This window comes from Nematostella vectensis, chromosome 9 (assembly GCF_932526225.1).
Source record: "Nematostella vectensis chromosome 9, jaNemVect1.1, whole genome shotgun sequence".
Taxonomy (NCBI): Eukaryota; Metazoa; Cnidaria; class Anthozoa; order Actiniaria; family Edwardsiidae; genus Nematostella; species Nematostella vectensis.
The window spans coordinates 14,465,994-14,485,606 of record NC_064042.1 but is presented as its reverse complement, the minus strand read 5'-3'; the positions used below and the strand labels follow the sequence as shown (position 1 = coordinate 14,485,606).

At 41.5% G+C, this 19,613-nt stretch overlaps 1 protein-coding gene and 1 long non-coding RNA gene across 5 annotated transcripts in view; one reads left to right on the top strand and one right to left on the bottom strand.

The window, feature by feature from the left end:
- Positions 1–19,613, bottom strand: part of LOC5501869 (helicase with zinc finger domain 2) — a 66,357-nt gene that overhangs the window by 8,330 nt on the left and 38,414 nt on the right. For all 4 annotated transcript variants that reach the window (XM_048732824.1, XM_048732825.1, XM_048732826.1 and 1 more), the window contains 18 exons: positions 18,741–18,950; positions 17,998–18,386; positions 17,391–17,937; positions 12,602–12,743; positions 12,070–12,205; positions 11,248–11,364; positions 10,182–10,520; positions 9,632–9,864; positions 8,866–9,142; positions 8,525–8,671; positions 7,628–8,215; positions 6,750–7,217; positions 6,423–6,498; positions 5,049–6,197; positions 4,040–4,600; positions 1,445–3,644; positions 872–957; positions 17–157 (listed from right to left, as the gene is read on the bottom strand). In XM_048732824.1, coding sequence (XP_048588781.1) covers positions 17–157; positions 872–957; positions 1,445–3,644; positions 4,040–4,600; positions 5,049–6,197; positions 6,423–6,498; positions 6,750–7,217; positions 7,628–8,215; positions 8,525–8,671; positions 8,866–9,142; positions 9,632–9,864; positions 10,182–10,520; positions 11,248–11,364; positions 12,070–12,205; positions 12,602–12,743; positions 17,391–17,937; positions 17,998–18,386; positions 18,741–18,950 — 7,806 coding nt within the window. The remainder of the gene's footprint in view (positions 1–16; positions 158–871; positions 958–1,444; positions 3,645–4,039; positions 4,601–5,048; positions 6,198–6,422; positions 6,499–6,749; positions 7,218–7,627; positions 8,216–8,524; positions 8,672–8,865; positions 9,143–9,631; positions 9,865–10,181; positions 10,521–11,247; positions 11,365–12,069; positions 12,206–12,601; positions 12,744–17,390; positions 17,938–17,997; positions 18,387–18,740; positions 18,951–19,613) is intronic.
- Positions 11,039–11,832, top strand: LOC125572371. The gene is made up of 2 exons (XR_007313795.1): positions 11,039–11,217; positions 11,590–11,832. It is a non-coding gene; the product is annotated as an uncharacterized LOC125572371 (long non-coding RNA).

Sequence of the window (19,613 nt, the reverse complement as noted above, 5' to 3'; positions counted from 1 at the left end):
GTATGTGAGCTAATACCTGGTGGCCCTTGAATCAAGGTGAACGGCTGCGTCAGGGCTTCCTTGATGGCATCTTCTTGGTATTTATTAAGTCTTTTGAAGGCTGTTGTATTCACGTCTTCTGAGATGGACAATGGTTTGTCTGGCCTCTCAAAGTGGTCTTAAACAACAAAATATTATTATAAAGCTTCACGATATATTCACAAATATATTTTATCCTTTTAGGAGTAAAATTATTATTTATCATGACTACTTGGGGTGGACGTTAAACTTAAATACCCTGTTTCCGACTTGCCACTGTGATCCGACTGCTCCGAATGCTCTTTTCTTTATGTTTCTTATATCCAAAACTATCCTTATTTGAGCTGATTTAATTGAAGGATGGGTTGAAATTAAATGTGTTTCAAGTGGATTTTAATTCACTTCTTAGATGATTATTGTATTTGCATAGGGTTTCATAGCCGACGGGTCGATACGAAACCACGCGTCACGCAAGTTATGTGGGGGAACTCCTTTACAGCACCTTGAGGTGGTGTACAAACAAAGCCACCATCGTGACACTCTATCTGTTTTGCAATAAAAACACATTGGCCCAGTTTTATATTTACTGCTAAAGTATTAAACAATTGTATCGATTGTTACATTTTCCAAAATAACTTCAATATTCAAAATAAATCATCAAATCGTGAACCAAGTTGGATTACCCTGCTACCATAGCTATATTAAAAAAGAGTGAAAAACGAAGTTGATATTACCTTTGGGTCAAGCCCGAACTCTCAAACACTCATGGATTAATTGTCACTGCCAAGTTATCTAAGATTGCGTGACGGTGCTTGTACATAATGATTGTACATGATGAATGAGGAAAACCAACCTGGGGGTGGAGCTTCGCCTTTGCAGATGGCAAGTGCCAGCGGCGTTGAGTCCGGAAGTGCGAGTACGAGGGCCTTGAACATTCGCCTAGAAATAAACAAAAACATTTACGTACATCCCATATCAGCACATTATCAGAGGTTCTGAGCGTATCTGCTGTAGGAATTATCAGCGGCTACAGATATTTGAAATTAAAACTAATTGTACCACCAAAATAGGATCAGCTGTAACAGGTGATTGTTGTATTTTGCGGTATAACAGTGAATAACTAATATACAGCTCTTTCCAAGAACGAAAAGTTAAAATTAGCCCGGCAAAGGACGATCTTTGTTTTTCTATGACCGAAAAGTTTGTATTAATTTATTGTGGAAAACGTAAGGTAGGTGTCATGCGTTTCACCAAACACCGAAGAAGTCAGAATACTGAATATGATTACCAAACACTGCTACTCGATAATGTACTAAACTTGAATTGCGATGTTTTTCTTTTGTCTGGCGTTGACATTCTGATTCAGTAAAGTTCACATTTCACAGCTGAAGAGAAACCTAATAAAATAGCCTGTTTAGATGCTTGCCTGTGGGGTAGCAAGAGAGGGATGAAGTTCATTTCACATTTGATTGGCTTCTCGTCATATGCACCAGCTGGGAATCGTGAGCTCTTCTGGTGAACTCGAACGACAACAGATTGCCACACTTTTCCGTCTACTTTCTTTGGAAAAGTGGCGCTTACGATGCAATGGGCAACCGCAACATCTGCTGCATCATCTGAGTGACCATGAGGAATTCTGGCGCACACCAGATCGCCTTGAACAAAACTTATTTGTCGACCCCGGCAATAGTCCTCGAGTAACCGAAATTTTCCCGTGAAATGGTCGTCTTTGCATTGCCATTGCACAGGGAGATTGCGTATGGTGAAGCCCTGGTCCTCTTCAACGGCCGCGACCGCTGCCTCCATTAACAGCACGCGTTTCCATGACCCGATGTAGTTATCAACGGTATCATAGTGTTCCCGTGACGCAGGGTATCTTTCAGTGGAAGCGAAGCATTTTTTGGTATGGACGCGATGCTCCAGGCAGATACTGACGCGTGGGGAAACTTTGAATAGTTGGATCTCAGGACAAAGTACCCCTTCGGTCAAGTGTGCAGATAGTTGCACTTTTACGGTATCGAACTTCTTCAGCGTCATGATCTTGTCGTAGAAATGGCCTTCAGCCATTGGTGGTATCGGAGGAAGTGTCAAGGTCTGGCCGACGTTAGGATGCGCATAGATGGGAGAATCGGGCTTAGATTTAACGGCAGCACCGGGCTTGCAAACAGGTGCACGAGGTGGTTGAGATATGATGGGATCCTCGATGTCGCGAACGATCTCTTTAAGCTTCTTACCATCTTTTGTTTTAACGGCTTCTATTATCTTTGGCCATTGTAACCTGTTCACTTTAATTGATGGGCCCTCGGGGAATTGCTTAAAGACAATTTTCTTCAAGTCCTTTGTGTTCTCCTCACTGCTGTTGTAAGTTGGTGCTTCGTACATTCTCCATCTCCATGCCAGAAGAATTTCCTTCGTTTCTTTGTTAACGTCAACCGTCATTGGTGCAAGGTGATCGAATTTGATCTCTCTTTGCTTTGGCATCAAATGATCGTCTTCACTGCTTAGAACAAGCAAGGACATGAAAGCATCCGCGATGGATTCGATCACAGTATCTGTCTCATGGTTCTTATCTTGCAGCTGGACAGCCAGCTTCATCCGTTGACATGCCTTCCCAAAATTCTTGGAATCGGAAAAAAAGAAGGTGCTCCTTCTACAGATTCGATAGATATCATCCTCACAATACACCCTTTCCTTGCCTTCATCTCTCAACAGCATCCTGTGGACAACAATGTCGATATAGCGACGGATGGGAGACGTGAAATGCGTGTAGACTTCTAGGCCAAGCGAGTGATGTCTTGTGTGTTCTTTGTCCTTACCATATGAAGGGGTGTAGATAGACTTAGTCTGGATTCTGTTCAGTCCTTGGTGCGCCACCGCAAGCTGCGGGTGATTGGCATCGCTGCAGATTAGGTGCGTAAGCTTTCGGAAGTCTTCTTCCTCCACAGCTTCGAGAATTTTGCTCCAGAGTCTTTTATTGATCATGATATCTTTCCCTGGTTGACTGATCTCGTCCATCCCAGCATGGTTCTCTACATACTTCCTAAGAGACAGCGATAGGAGAGCAATGTCCCCATATTCTCTAACCCACTCCATCAATCGATGTTCTTTGGGAGAAAGCTGAGCTCTTAAGGGAGTAAGGGCGGGCTGTTTTGCGAAGAGAATCTTAGCAACGACATGATTGGCCAAGATCATCATTTCCTCAACAAGCTCATGCGCATCGATGTCCTCTCTTTCTTCCTTACCAGTCAAATGGTCAAAGGACGCATCTCCAAGTCGCTTGTGCCTTCTTGCTTGGGCAAGTTTATGAAGAAACTGTATCTCTCGCTTGAGTTCTGAGGAATCGCCATCAATGATCTTCTGAGCTTGAGAGTAGCTTAGCTTGCAGCGTGAACGTAGCACAGTTCGCACGACTTTTGGTTCGCCAATGAGCTCACCACTGTTGTCGAGCGTCAGGTAGACTGACACTGCCAGACGGTCACAGCCGGGCAAGAGGCTGCAGCATCCTTCGCTTATTTCTTCTGGGAGCATAGGGGTGTTTGGGTCACCAGTGTTTGGGTAGTAGGTTGTCCCCCGTAAGCGTGCTTCTTTGTCCAATGCACTTTCAGGCTTGACGAAGTAGCTGACATCTAAATATAATAATAAAATTAGAACTAAATATATGTAAAACAACCATATATTAATAATACACAAGCAAACCAATGCGTATGTGGTATCTATTTCTTTTCTTTTCTGATGAAGGCTGTTGCAAATGGCCGAAATATATGTTATTAGTTAAATGTTTTACCGAAGTAGGTTATTGGACTCGTCGGATTTCACCATTATTGATGTTCAGAGCCTGAACTTCATAGAGATAACTACATAAACGGGGAGGGGTACAAAGGCGTCTGCCCCGTAGCAGATATTATAAATAATGAAAAAGCCCCTTTCCCTAAGGAGAAATGTTCTAGTCATGTATAATTATAAATTGCAATTGAAAATTGTTAAGCACATTCAGCGTTGACAAATGTGAATATCTACTTACCCGCGATATGAATACCAACTTTAGCCGACCCATCAGATAGCTCTTCAACAGACAAAGCATCATCTAAGTCTTTGGACATTTCTGGATCAATCGTGAATGCACTGTTGACTCTTGGTCGAGTCTCCTTTTCCTCTTCTGGTACCTCCCAAACGTACCCTACGATCCTTTTCACCTCTTCAACCGTTTCACTCTTGAACGAAGCTCGTAGACAGTGATCAGCCTTCAAAATCTCCATGCATTTAGCCTTCGACTCGCCCCTCGGCAGCACTTTGGTAACGATTCCCAAAGGTAAAGTGCAATCTGAACGCCACTGAAGAAACCTAACCACAAACAGGTTTTGGGTTGATAACAGTTTTTCTCTCTTCAACAAGTCAACTCGGTAGATTGGTTCATTCCCCTGTGTAATAGACCTATGGATTGGCACATCCTTGCAGCCCTCGTACGTTAGGTTTATTAAGTTTCTGACGGACTTATTGATGGGCTTCATGACTGCAGGATTGTCGTAGTCGGCAGTACAAACGTACTGACGCTCTTTAGGATTGATGATGTGGTCTTTCACTCCTGACAGAAACAAGGGAAAGAAAAGCTATTATTTGTTAACATGCATAGCTTATGTTGAAGGTTACATGGTTGAACATTTGGATTAAGAAGACAGATTTGTAAAGGGGCATTGTCACCAGTTTACTAACATTCGATTACGTAACAATCTCCGATGATTTTTAACGAAAAACGCGATAATTATTTCAAAATTGCAAAATCAGTGTGTCTACTTGTAGTTTCCTTGAGGATGTGACTGGTAATTTAGAGCGAATGGCCTGTTTAATAAGGCGGGTATTCTGTTGTCTCTTGTTGGTTGAGGTTTCCGTCGGCCCTCCGGAAGTAAACTGCTGACAATGCCGCTTTAAGTTGTGACACATTTTGTAATTCATTCTAAATATTCTTTGTAAATCAAGTGGCATAAAAATGGATGACAAAACATTTTCATAACAAAAGCATGTTTGTTACATACCTAGGATAACTCCCGAGTTCCTTGCCTCTTCATTTTTCTCATATTTGTCCTCGGTTTTTTCCTCGTTTTTCTTGGCATCTTCATCACATTTCAAGTCGACAACTACTGTGTCACGGTCGAAGGCTTGCCGGACATGACCTTTGATCACTATATCCGGCGTTTTCGTATCAGCAACTACAGCATAGGAAGTCCGAAACCGGTCTGAGCTAATCCGAAGTTCACATACGATGAACCTCTCCGGATTTTCTCCCACTCGCCGATTCAGGATCTCTGGGTCTAGACTAATGGACCGTGGTACATTGACAACTGTAAGACGTTGTTGTCTCTCGGACTGTTTGAAACGTATTCCAGTGTCAACCAAACGAATAACCTCTTTTCCGTTTACTCGCTTGATCTCATAGTCAGATGTGTCATTGGTGAGGCGGTGAGTGGTCATTGGTGAGGCGGTATTCCATATTCCAGCGTTCTTCTTCAACACTGGCTTTGAGCCCAAAGGCGGAAACTCGGAGTCTTGTAGTGATGGTAAATGGGCTTTCTTGCTTCGCATTTCCTCGCACTTGTCCCTTAGAGCCCTAATGATCCCGTCCATAACTGCAGGGGGCACGGACTCGTCTTCCAATGTTTCATCGAGCAACTTGGAGGGACACTCCCCTTCCTGTTCTAGCTCCTCTTCATTTCCAGAAGACATCACAGAAGCAGTGTCTGAAGCTTCCTGCTCTTGAAATGAGGCAGCATCTTCGTTCTCGACATCGCTGTCGGTTTCATTTTTCTCCTGTTTCTGCTCTACCTGATAATCGCTGACAAATGGTTTAGCAGCAGGGTTCATCTCAATCACATTGATGACTGCCTTTATCTCTTCGTTCAGCTGTTCCATTGTGTATCCATAAAAAGCTCTCAGGTCGTTACATCTCTTGATGAAGTCTTTCCAAAGTCGTCGGCAGTCGCCTACGGTACAAAGCGACACCGGGTCCCCGACTACTGCCACGAGTGACTTGGCGCGCGTGATAGCAGTGTTGAGGAGCTTTGGATCGGAGAGAAACTCGAAGTACAACTCGTCTTTCGAACACTCGGCTGTGTGTTGATCTATCAGGGGTTTGACAGTATGCGACGTGCGTACAGTGCTGATGAACACTGCTCGAAACTCACGGCCTAAGAAGAAGAAATACTGTATCAACAAGAGTCAGATCCAATCACACCGGCAATCTGCGCTTCAAACAATCAGGAAAAGGCTTTAATTTTTTCTCAGCGGTAGAACCAGCGGTGATAAATTCCTGATGTATCTCTTGGATTAGTTAATTAAAGGATGTTTTATGGAACAATAAATCAAGATCATGCAGAGATCACTAGGGCAGCTCCACACTTTTGACTGTGTACCTTGTACGTTATGAATGGTATCCACGGTCACTCTCCGAAGCCCTTTTCGCTTCAGCCTATCTCTTATTGCACGGACCTGTATGTAGAACAAAGGTAAAATGAGTTTTTAGGTTTTAAGAAGCACAAAGCATGCAGACTACAAACATGAAGAGGAGGTGAGCAAGGATGAGCGAGGCAGTAGTTTGAAAGGCCATTTTTATTCTGACTGTTTGTCTGTCTCATATTCTGTCTTTTTGTTTGCGTGTCCCTTTTTCTGTCCATGTGTCTGTCTGCCAGTCAGTCTGTCTGTCTGTTTTGGCATATCTGTGTATTCTAATTGGCTCTCACCTGGTAGTGGTATGCCGACAGCACGGCTATCTCACTCAGCTGTTCCTCTCCCCATTGAAGATTTGGCCATTTCTCCGCCAATTCGTCGACTCTTTTGACAACCTCATCAACCTCAGAGGCGTTTAGAAAAGAGTTGTCATGTTGAATTTCCTCCTTTCCTCTAGCGGAGTAGAACATGAGGGGTCCCAAATCCGGATGAGGGAGATTATCTCCTGCCCCGCCGGCAACTAGCTTTTTTCCATAGAAGCAGTCGGAGGAAAATTGGAGAATGACCTCGTTGCTGCGGTAGTTCTCAGTTAGAAACATGACATGAGACTTGAGGAAATGCTCATTCGTTAACATATTGTACTGATCGAAGAGACGCTCTGGCAGTGACTTCTGTAATCCCCATTCCTGAGAGCCTCCTGAACTCTGAGCATTCCTGAGGGCTTCGTTGAATAGGGATTTCGAGTATACCTCTGGACTCATCTAGAAGCAAAAAATATAAACTATTTTAAATTGTCAGGTGAAATAAGATGGATTGACAAAAATATCATAAGAAGCAAAAAAGACCATTCTTCTGCAATGTCTGCAATTCTTCTGCAATGAACACGAAATTTTGTAGCATTGGTAGATGAAGTATAAAGGTCATATGATAGCAAAAATAGTATTGTACAGTTCTATACAACTAATTTTGCTATTTGGGTGATACAAATTGTCGAAACTAAAATACTTATCTGGCAAAATTGTAGCCTATAGCCCTAGAGAACAGGACCAAGCAAACACAAAGTTTGTACCGTCCAGATAAAAGAAAAAAAAGTTCATATTAACTTGAGTCTAAACGAAGTTATTACCCCCTGATTTTATGCTCTAATGTGAACAAAACTTAAAGCTCAGACCTGCATGTGATCCCCCGTGAAGACGACCTGCGTGTTAGGTCCCGCTAAGCCCAGTGGGATCAGAGCTTCTGGTTCCCAGGCTTGAGCAGCTTCATCCACCAGAATGTGCGAGAAAAAGCCATGATTCAGCTTAATCTTCATCAACAGCTGTGACGTGGCAAGTGTTGTGATGACAACACGGTATCTTATGACGGCTTCCCTTGTTGGCATGAAGAACCCGTCTTTACCACTATTGAGATTGCTGTAAAGCAGGCCAGTGCGTGAGCACGTGCTGGGTTTACGATCTGAACCATAGATCCTAAATGGTTTAGCAGAACGTATACCATTCTCTTCTGTCAGGTACTGGTGTAAGAGTTCCACGTGTATGTCGGCGGCCGAGTTAGTCTTCGTACAAAGAAGAATTCTATTCTTCCCAGACGTTAGGAGCTGGCGCACTCCCTGATTCAATGTGAACGACTTTCCAGTTCCGAATGGCCCAAACACTACCACAGGAGGGGAGGGTGGCTCTCTTTTAGCGATAGCCCGGATGACGGCTTTCTGGCTGTCGTTTAAACGTTTATCCAGAATCCAGCCCCAGTGAATACGAACCTGCAAAGAGTAATAAGGAAAAAGTAAATTTAACAATTAATAATATATAAATGCAAATAAAAAAAGTAAACTTATTTTTGTTTATTAGCCGTAACTCGAGTCACATTTGGAAGTGTGAGGATCCGTTGCGACCAAATAATTATAATTTTATCATAAAAAATCTTTATTTTAAATTTCATTAGGATGCCCTATCACTTTAAGATGGGGCAACGGCCATGGCCAAGACGTTATGGCCAAGAAAAATACCTTAGCAATTGACGTTGGATTTCAATTTAGTTTTAATAAAACTAATGTATGACTATGACTAACCTCTTTTATCCTTAGAGGCTGTGGTTTAGGAAACAGAAGTCTTAGATGAACTGGGGCGATACAATCAACTGCCTGATGCATTCGACAGAGAGAGTCACGAGTCAGCTTAAACATGGCGTCCACATCAACTTCCGATTTGTCGTGGATCTATAGACGATAGAAACGACGTATATATTATTTCGCTTGGTTTAAAAACATTTAAAGTAAGGTCCTTAAAAGCAGCAATTTACAACCGCAACCCCACGTATAATACATGCTCTGAGGTGATGGGTGTAATGTCATTGGTTTAAATTGAGATTACGAGGTTAGTAATTCATTTCAGAAAAAAGTATTTAAAGCACCTTAAGTTCTTTGCAAACATTCTCTGAGAGCTTGATGGTAACCCCCTCGCTCTCCAGTTTGTGGATTGGTACTTCAAACACCTTGCAGGGGTCGCTGGAGAGCCTTAGGTACATAGCCTCTACATTGCGATTGCATAACCGCCCGGCACTGTCGTCGATCGTGACAGGCGTCTGTAGAGGTAAAGAACCAAACAGACCTTCGCCAGCACGCTGGAACCCCATGTCATCAGAAAATAGGCTGTCACGCCCAAGCAGGGTGACTCTTTCCATTGAAAATCTGTTTAGCAAATAAGATATTTTAGTAATTGTAGTTGGGTGAGATAGTGGTATAAAAAGATAAGACGAGGTGAGGTAGGGTAAGGAGGGCTGGGTAGAGCGGGTTTGGGTGAGGTGAGATGGAGAGGGGTGGGGCGGGTCGAGGTGAGGTAAGCTTGGGTGTCAGGTTAGATAACGGTATGATAAGTTAGGTGAGGTGAAGTAAGGTGGGGTCGTTGAGGTGAGGTGGGTTGGTGTGATAAAGTGGGGTGGGGTTCGTTGAGGTAGGGTTGGGTGCGGTAAGGTGGGCTTGAGATGAGGTGAGGTGAGGTGTGGTAAAGTACATCGTAACGTAGGACAGGGTAGGGTAAGAGGGTAGGGTATGTCAAAAGAGGGAGGATTTAATGCAGACCACGGTAAGATGATGACGGTAAGTAAGGAGATTGATGTACATATGGTGTATATGTAAGGAGAATAAGACAGAGGTTAGGAGATGAAAGGTGAATTTCACCTGGCAATTTGCTGCTTCATGAACACCTCCTCCACAAACAGCAGCTGGTGCATGGTCTGGTGATAGCTACGCTCGTTGAGTTTACCACTCAGTATTTGCGTGGATACCAAACTCTGTGGATCAGCTGGACATGGGTATTTTATCTGTAGCTCCTCCACAGCATCAACGCGTCGGTCCGTGACTGTACGAACTATTACCGAGTCCTCTGGGTTCCACGTCGAGTTCTTGGGGACCTGTTAGTTTTGGATTTATTTATTTGTCACTTAGAAAACTCACTGAGATTCCAATTTGATTGCTTGAGATTCCTTGCTTTCATTCTTTCAATTGCCAATCGAATTCTGTATGGCAATAGTGTCCTTAACTGCAAATGACTTATAGCTAATAGTTACGTATTTATTTACGTATTCAAAAAGAAAGGCAGCAATATCGAAAAGGCTTGTGTATTATCACCATAACAATTAGACGCATCAGGTGAAATAACATCGCGTTTTGATTGTTATATCGTCTAATAAGACGAGCAACCCTATTATAATCAAAGTATATCAGTTACCTCTTGTCTGGCCTGTTTCAGCGTATACAGTTCTTCGTCACTGACGATGTCAACGTTGAAATTCTTCACGAGGCACGGACCCTTCCCGAAGTCGAACAAAATGCATTGGCTAAAGCTTCCAAACACAGTTGTAGTGAAGGATACCCACACTTCGACTTTTGTAGAATGGTCACTCGTGCTACGGCGCTTGGGAAACTCATGAAACATCTTGTCTTTCGAAAGGACCTCTTCAGTTCCCTCTTGTCCGTTTTCGTCTGTTACCTTGATCTTGGAGATGCAGAAGGAGATATTACGCCGATCTTTAAGGTCAACACGGCAAAGATGCCCAGCCTGGCTTGACTGTTGACGGGATGAAAAGGAAAATTATCAATTTATTGGAATTGTTAATGTACTAGGATTAGTATCACCAAGCCTGAAATATTAAGTCAACTATCTGCAAACAGGTAATCTTGTAAACACATAGCACTACTTACGGAAAACTTCAGATTGGGGCAGCTCTACTGACTGACATTCTCGTAAGCGGACAGCTCTACTACCGGCACTCTTGTAAGCGAAAAGATCTACTTACAGACGATTATATATGCGCACTACTTACGGTCAATTTCATATGTGGTAAGCTATTCTTAAGATCACTTTTATTAGCATGGTCATAAGAATATCTTTAAGTAAACGTAAAAGCGGACGGCTCTACTAAGAAAATTCTTACAATCCTTACAGCTTTACTGGCGGACAGTCTCCCTATACGGATACTCTCGTCTACGGACTGCTCTACTCATTTATACTTGACACGTTCTACAAAGAAAATAGATCCATGTCGCTTTAACGCAAGAGGCGACAACTCCGAGCACGCGCAAAAGGACAAAGCTAGCGTCATGAAAACAGCTCTTATGTATGGACATTAAGACCACAGAAATCTCTACTTACGGACACTCTCCTAAGCGGACAGCTATTTATATGGACATTTTCATTTGCGTTCAGCTGTACTCATGGATAGAAAAGTCTGACTGGCCATGGCAAATGATAAAATAATTAAACAGTAGGTCTGCTCCAAGTAGTCATGATATACCTTATAGTCCAGCTTGAATGTCCACGTGTAGTCATATCGCTCCTTGTCGCCCTTAAGGCGGACGTTAGGGTTTTCTGGTGTAGTAGCCAAGGCAACTCCTTCCAAATTTTCCAGCAGCTATGTGAAAAAAAAACACAATCCTTTTTATAAAAAAAATAACTGCGAGTTTTATAATATACGAGATATGAGAGCCCGTAAAGATCAGAGATGTCCATGATACGAGAGTATCGTGTAAAAAAGATTGCAAGAGAATCGCGCTAGTTAATCGTACTGTTTGTTTTGACTCAAACTCCCTGAAAAATCTCTTATTTCTTGATGAAATAAGCGTCTTTATGTTTTCAGCGCTTGGAGAGGTACGTGGAGGCCATATCGAAGACTCTAAGGTAATGTTGTGGTTGGTATTCGATGTTTATTTCGTTGTTAATTCCGGCGTTACGCTTCGGAGCTTTGCGTGGCTGAACAGATAAATTACACTTCCCTCTACTAACAAAATATTCTATTTGCCGGATATTCTTCCAAGGTGATGACTGTGACTGTGACTAGGAATAAGCAGAGACCACCAGTAGCAAAAATATCCGAGATAAAGAGGAGGGCAGTAAAAGAGATGGACAGTAAAACAGAGATAATTTTGAAGATTTATCAACGGCATTTTTCCCCCGTCTCAGAGATCGATCCGGGCTATCAGTTTCGGAAGGTTTGAGAAGGCATGACGCTCCTCCTTTAACGGAATTACGTTCATCTCAATGTTGACCGAGAAATAAATCGAAGGCTTTGCTTGTTTGTCTGTGGTTTGAAAATCATGAAATTACGAATGCGACTAACCTCACTTTCGGACTTTATCGGCGCTTCAATAGGCTCTGCCTGGTCTGTTTGCGACTGCTCGTAACAGAATTTCCAGTAATTCAGCTCTTCCTGTCCATGGGCAAACGAGCAGGTGTTCCCAAAGCGACACACACTACTATTAGGTAAAAAGAATGTTTACACGGAATTCAATGGAAAAAATACCGCACCCTTTTTCTGAATGCAATACATTAAAAAAGGCATTTTGGTATGATTATCACTGTCTGTTTGCGACTACCAAGGGTGGCATCCTGGGTTCATGACCGTATTCTCGATCATGACTTAGTAAAGCAATAAAACTGGCTCTACAAGCCTGTGAACGTTAAATTTATTTACAATAATACGAAGTCTAGGTCCATTTTGTGCACAGCGACCTTCTTTCTCCATCATATCTTCCGGCATGATCACATTGTCTTAACGCTGGGTGTGACTCGATAATAGTTTATTTCTGGCTTATTGCTCGTTTCTTGATATAATTCTAGGCGCTGATTTTTCTCAAAACAAAAGAACTTACGGTCTGTTGCAAAGTCTGTAGCGTCCGCCGTAGACTCCATCAGGCGGCGGGCGGAGATTCCCTGTTCCGCTGAAGTTGTGCAGTGTCGGGTTCTGGTAACGCTGCTCACTGTGTTGGTCCACATGATTCGGAGGAGGAAGTACTAGAAGATATAATTACCATAATATTTCTACAACTTCACTATGTCAAATATGATTTATGTGACAGCCTTTTCACAGTCAAAGACTTGAACTGTGGTAATCTATGACGTCGTAACCTAAGACCTGTCGTGACAAATGACTTCTGCTTTAGATAGATACATGTGCTTATCATGGATACATGTGCTTATCAAAGTACAGCATTGATGGGAGAATATAACTAGTCATTTTTTATTTCCATTTTGTTTAGTTTGCTCTTTTAATTTGTTGCGTCTTTGTATTTAATCATGTCGAGAAAGTCATCAAAAAAGGCAGCGAAGAACCGAACTGATTCTTTATCTCCCGGTCCGACTACTATCGTCGAGGACGAGGAATTGGTTACAATGGCGGCCGTGAAAAATCTTCTGGCCGTCCAGGAATCCATGATGAGACCCCTATTTGAATCAATGGTATCGCAGATAAGTAGCCGGGTTGATGACCTGGTAGAGAAGGTTTCGGGCCTAAAGGCAAGCCTTGAGTTCACTCAGAGTGAGGTTGAACGCTTTGGGCCTATCAACAAGAAAGTTAAAGAGACTGACAGCGAGGTTGTTAAAGTAAAGGACGCTCTCGAGTATCTCGAGAACCAGTCGAGACGTAATAATATACGTGTGTCCGGAATACCCGAAAGTCCAGGAGAGTCGTGGGCCGATTCAGAAGCTAAAGTGAAAGAGGCGATCCAGACGAAGCTTGGTTTGGAGATTGAGATCGAAAGGGCCCACCGCGTAGAAAGGAAAAAGGCAAAGGGCAGATCCTTGACGCAGTCGGAGAAAAAGAGGCCGAGGACGATTGTCTGTAAACTCAAGGACTGGAAGACGAAGGAGGCGGTTGTGAGAAAGGCCAGGATTGACAAGCCGGCGGGTCTCTACGTTGCAGAAGATCTTGCAAGGGCTACACTTCTTAAGAGGGAAGCTAAAATCGAAGAGATGAAGAAGGCGAGAGCTGAAGGGAAGAGGGCTTACTTCATACTAGACCGCCTAATTATTAGAGATCAGAAACAGGATGCAGCCGAAGGTAAAATCCAGGCAGCCGGCAGCGGATAGTGTGATAAGTAATCTGAATATTCCTTAGCTAACGTTTTGCGTTTTTGTCATTTATCGGATGAAGATTTTCAATCAGCGCTTTTTGAACAGCAAAATGGCGTAATTAGATTCGATCATGATCGATTAGAAAATCTTAAATTCAACCCCTTACTTTCTGAAACAAACAAGCAACTTAGCTTATGCGTTAATAACGATCCCTATGCAAATTTCTATTCGTCGTTTACATGTGACTACTACATCGAGGATCAAATTAACGAATTAGTGAATAGTAAGACGGAAAAGGGGTTGTCTATTTTACATTTGAATACCCGAAGTTTGTCCGGTAATTTTGATAAGGTAACCAATTTACTGTCAACACTGAATTTAACTTTCTCAATGATAGGAATTAGTGAGACTTGGCTAAAAAATGTTTGTCATTCTTGTAACATTCCAGGCTACAATTATGTTCATGAACCACGCAAAGGCAGAACTGGGGGAGGTGTTGGCTTGTATCTAAAACAGGAATTCGAGTTTAAATGCCGCCCGGAAATATGCTTTTCTGATACCTGCGCGGAATCCTTATTTGTTGAAATAACTCGTCAAAAGGAAAGAAACATTATTGTTGGCGTTGTCTATAGACCGCCAGAAAAAGACGTACAAGAATTTTGTGATGAACTAGATCAAATTCTTTTAGCCATCTCTAAAAAATACAAGTTGTGTATATTAATGGCCGATTGGAATTTGGACCTAATGAAGCATGATACCCATCGTTTAACTGCTGAATTTTTGGACATAATGTATTCTAAAATGTTTTTTCCTTTGATAACGCGCCCAACAAGAATAACTTCTCATACCGCTACACTTCTTGACAATATCTTTATTAACGACCACGATAGTTTCAGTAAAAGCGGGGTATTGTTTTCGGATGTATCTGATCACTTACCAGTTTTTACTTTACTTTCAGAAAATATTAATGTTGTTGATCACAAACAATGGACATTTTATAGAGAAAAATCCGCCAACAGCAAGGCGAAATTTAGATCTGAACTAGAAATGCACAGTTGGGATCATATCCCTGATGATGATCCTTGTAGTGCTTATAGCAATTTCCTAGATACGTTTACGACGATTTATAACAATTGTTTTCCATTAAAAAAAAGTAAAAACAAAGAAAAGCATTACAAGGAAGCCTTGGTTAACTAAAGGTCTCCTGAGGTCAATCAAGAAAAAAATAACTTTTATAGACAGTTCTTATGCTCTCCAACATTACGTCACGAACATCAATATAAGAAGTTTAGAAATAAGCTTAATCACATACCTAAAATAGCAAAGCGTGATTATTATGACAAAAAACTATCCGAATACAAATCCGACGTTAAAAAAACGTGGAGAATTCTTAATGATGTTATTAATCGCCGTCAAAGTAATTCAAGTTTGCCTTCTACATTTAAGGTTGCCGGCCGTGAAGTCAGCGATCCGATGGAGATTGCAAATGGTTTTTGTGATTATTTCACAAATCTTGGCCCTCGTTAGCGGAGAAAGTACCATCTTCTGATAAATGTTTCTCTAGTTTTCTGAATAATAATATTCTTAATTCAATATTTTTTTCTGATACTGATCACCAAGAAATCATTGAGATCTGCTCAAGCCTTCGTCCTGGCACAGCTGCTGGGTTTGACAATATCCACATGGATATTATAAAGCCAAATATTGATATCATTTCCAAACCAATAGCTGATATTATCAATTTATCTACTCGGTCTGGTATAGTCCCAAAGAAGCTAAAAGTGGCACGCGTTTTACCACTGTTTAAGACTGGTGATCAGGCTTTTTATGCAAACTACAGACCTGTATCCGTCTTACCAGTTTTTTCGAAATTTTTCGAGAAAGTTGTATATAAACGGTTATATAATTTTCTGGTTAAATATGATATTCTATCAAATAACCAATATGGTTTTAGAAAGAACCATTCGACAGCTCTTGCACTTCTTCATTTATACGATACTCTATCTAGTGCTATTGATTATAAAAAATATACTCTAGGCGTTTTTATTGATCTGTCAAAGGCGTTTGACACGGTCAATCATGGCATTTTACTAGCGAAATTGCATAACTATGGAATACGTGGAACTCCTCTCAAATGGTTTGAAAGTTATCTTTCAGATAGAGAGCAGTTTGTAAATTTTAATGGCGTTTCTTCTTGTCGTAAATTAGTGAAGTGCGGTGTCCCACAAGGCAGCGTGCTCGGGCAGCTTCTCTTTCTGATTTATATCAATGATATATGTAGCGTTTCAACCGCCTTAGACATTCTTTTATTTGCTGATGATACAAGTATATTTTTCTCCCATAAAAACTTAGACTCATTATGTCTCACAATCAATAATGAACTTACCAAATTAACAGATTGGTTTTGTGCAAACAAGTTATCTATAAATATAAAAAAATCAAACTATATTATCTTTAGACCACGGCAAAAAAGGCAAAACCTTGATATAAAGGTCACCTTAGGTGATCAGAATATAAAGCGAGTCAAAGAAACAGTATTTTTAGGTGTTATTCTTGACGAACACTTGACATGGTTACCACATATTACCAATGTCGCGCGTAAGGTTTCAAAAACTGTAGGAATTATGTATAAAGCAAGTTTTTGCCTTTCAAAGCAATCACTATTGACGTTGTATTATTCTTTGTTATATCCATACTTGCAATACTGTGTTTGTGTTTGGGGATCCACTTATCCATTTAATTTAAATCGTATTCTTATGCTCCAAAAACGAGCAATACGTATAATTGTTGGAGCATCCTATGATGCACACACTGATCCGATATATAGGAATCTAAACATATTGAAATTCAATTATTTATTTTTATTTCAAATAGGTAAGTTAATGTATCAATTTAAAAATAGGTTACTTCCCCAAACATTTAACAGGATATTTCAATTGAACTCTCAAATTCACGATTATTACACGAGAAGCTCTAACTTGTTCCATATTTCAAAGTTTAGAACAAATATACATAAGTTTGCGTTAAGACATCAGGGACCTAAATATTTCAATTCATTGCCTTCTGATATTCAGTCTGCCAAAACGCTTAACTCTTTTTGTAATAAGTTAAAGACTTCTCTTATTAACTCTTAATTTTTTTATTCTTTCTCGATTTGTGTTTGTGTGTGTGTGTGTGTTTTATATAAGTATGAAAAAAAATATGAAAGGTCTCCTACCAAATATTTATATGATTCATCTGACTGTCCGAACTATCAAATATGTATTTTCTGTTAAGATTTAGGAGGTCCGTCTCGTATAAGCCCTGCGGTTTCTTACGGTCCTCCTTGTCACACTATGTAAATTATTATAATTATCTTTATTTAACAAAATGTATTAAGTGACAAAACAAACAATAAACAATAAAATAAACAATAAACAATAACCCTTTTTTTTCGGTCTCCGCAGGTACACATTTTACTTTTAAAACTTGCGGTGGATCCCCGCGACGAGTGTGTGTGTGTTTGGGCATAGGTTTGGTGAATACAAGGTGGCCTCCTGAGATAATGTGGAGGAAGTTTTTAACGATCTAGTTAGTAAAAAAACCTACCTCCTTCGCGCTCATACGTCCACATCAGTAGTTCAGGACCATGTGGGAATGTGCAAGGATTCCGTGCACATGCACGCCCCCATGCAAAGTCTTTACACTCCTTGAGAGCAAGCTTTGGGTGCAAATTTCTCGGGTAAGGCCTCACTTTGTACCAAAGCCCTTTCCTGTAGTCCAAGAAGGCATAGTAACCGTATTGTCGGTTCTCGCAGCCTTTGCACAGAAAATCTGGTATTTTCTTGCAATTGTTCATGAAATGGTTACAAACTATTTTCACTTCGGATGGAATCTGGACTGCCCCTGCTGCTTGGTGGAAGTGCTGAAAGGGAAGCCTTCTAACTGTTTCAGGGATTGGCCCATTGCCGGCCTGTGGGTGCTGCTGGTAGCCACTTGCGTTTCCAAGAGGAAAATATGAAGAGTCCTGCAGTAAGGGAATGTTTTGTCTTGATAGATCATAGCTAGACCAAATATTTGAGGTCAGTGCTGGTGACCCATTGCTTACACTTCTCGATGTGAATATATCCGGCATTGGGGCGCTTGGCTGAGTTTGTTGTTGCTGTGCTGCTCTCACTGTGAATGCATCTGCCATTGGCGCGCTTGGCTGAGCTTGCTGCTCTTGTCCAACTAATCGTATTGAAGGAACACTGCTATTTGATTGGTTTAGCATTTGTTCCCCTTTTTGTACGGGAAATAGCTGATAGCTTGATTGGGAATGCTCTGGAACTTCTTTCTGGGTTTTCGGTTTTGTCAGACTTTCGGCTTTGGCCAGCAACGCAGGTTTGCACTCCGTAAGCGTTTCAAACTTGTTTGAGACAGTAGGCAATCGGTTTCTATCTAATTGAAGAATTGGAAAGTCCTCTTCATAACTGCAAACCGATTCATACTTTGAAGTTTTAGATGTATTGCTTAGACTGGACAACGATGAGGAACGATCACTTGATTTTATGCCATCCTTTCGCAAATCTTGCACCCGAGGTGATTTCTTTGATTTGGTGTTTACTAAGGAAAGACGGACATTGTTAATTTACCTTGTTTCACATAACAATGTTACCGGAAAAAAGGCAATTTTGACAGGAATAAATACCCTACCCTACCCTAATCTCTACCACGGAGGTACCTCCGTGCTTCCACAAAGGCTTCAACAGGGATGCCAGAAAAAATAATTTGAAAAACGATTTTAAATTGAAATAATGATAGGTAAATCAGTTGTATTAAAAAAATGGTTTCAGCGTTATTCATTCTTGCACAGAGACAATTGTGAGCCTGGATAGAGAGAGCTATGCTCTACTTTTCCAGTACAGTAATATTTGAAATGGCTACTAGGGGCTAATGATATCGAATAACTAAAATTACCGTCATTGACGGGTGGTGGAAGGCAAGGCCAGTTCTTGTCACTGATCTTGACATTTGCCTTTGGCTTCCATTGCTTAGTGCTGGCCTCAAGACCCGAAGCAGAGGCAAGGCATGGAGACGAAACATTTCTTTTTGAAGGAGGCTTTACTGAGTATTTTGTTGTTGGTGGTGTTGACACCTTGGTTTGTGTGATACCTCGGCTTTTGGTCTCTGATGAAGAAATTAAGGCATCATAAACTGCTAATAACTTGAAAAGCCTGATAGACAGATGACCTGAACACACTGATGGACAGATGACATGAACACCCTGATGGAGAGATGACCCGAATCCCCGGATGAACAGATGACCCGAACTCCCTGATAAACAGATGACCCGAACACCCTGATGGACGGATGACCTGAGCACCCTGATGGACAGATGACATGAACACCCTGTTGGACAGATGATCTGAAGACCCCGATGGACAGATGACCTGAACAACCTGATGGAAAGATGACATGAACACCCTGATGGACAGATGACATGAACACCTTGATGGACAGATGATCTGAAGACCACGATGGACAGATGACCTGAACAACCTGATGGAAAGATGACCTGAAGACCCTGTTGGACAGATGACCTGAAGACCCTGATGGACAGATGACATGAACACCCTGATGGACAGATGACATGAACACCCTGATGGACAGATGACATGAACACCCTGATAGACAGATGACATGAACACCATGATGGACAGATGACATGAACACCCTGATGGACAGATGACATGAACACCCTGTTGGACAGATGACCTGAAGAACCTGATTGACAGATGATCTGAATACCCTGATTGACAGATGACCTGAACATCCTGATGGACAGATGAC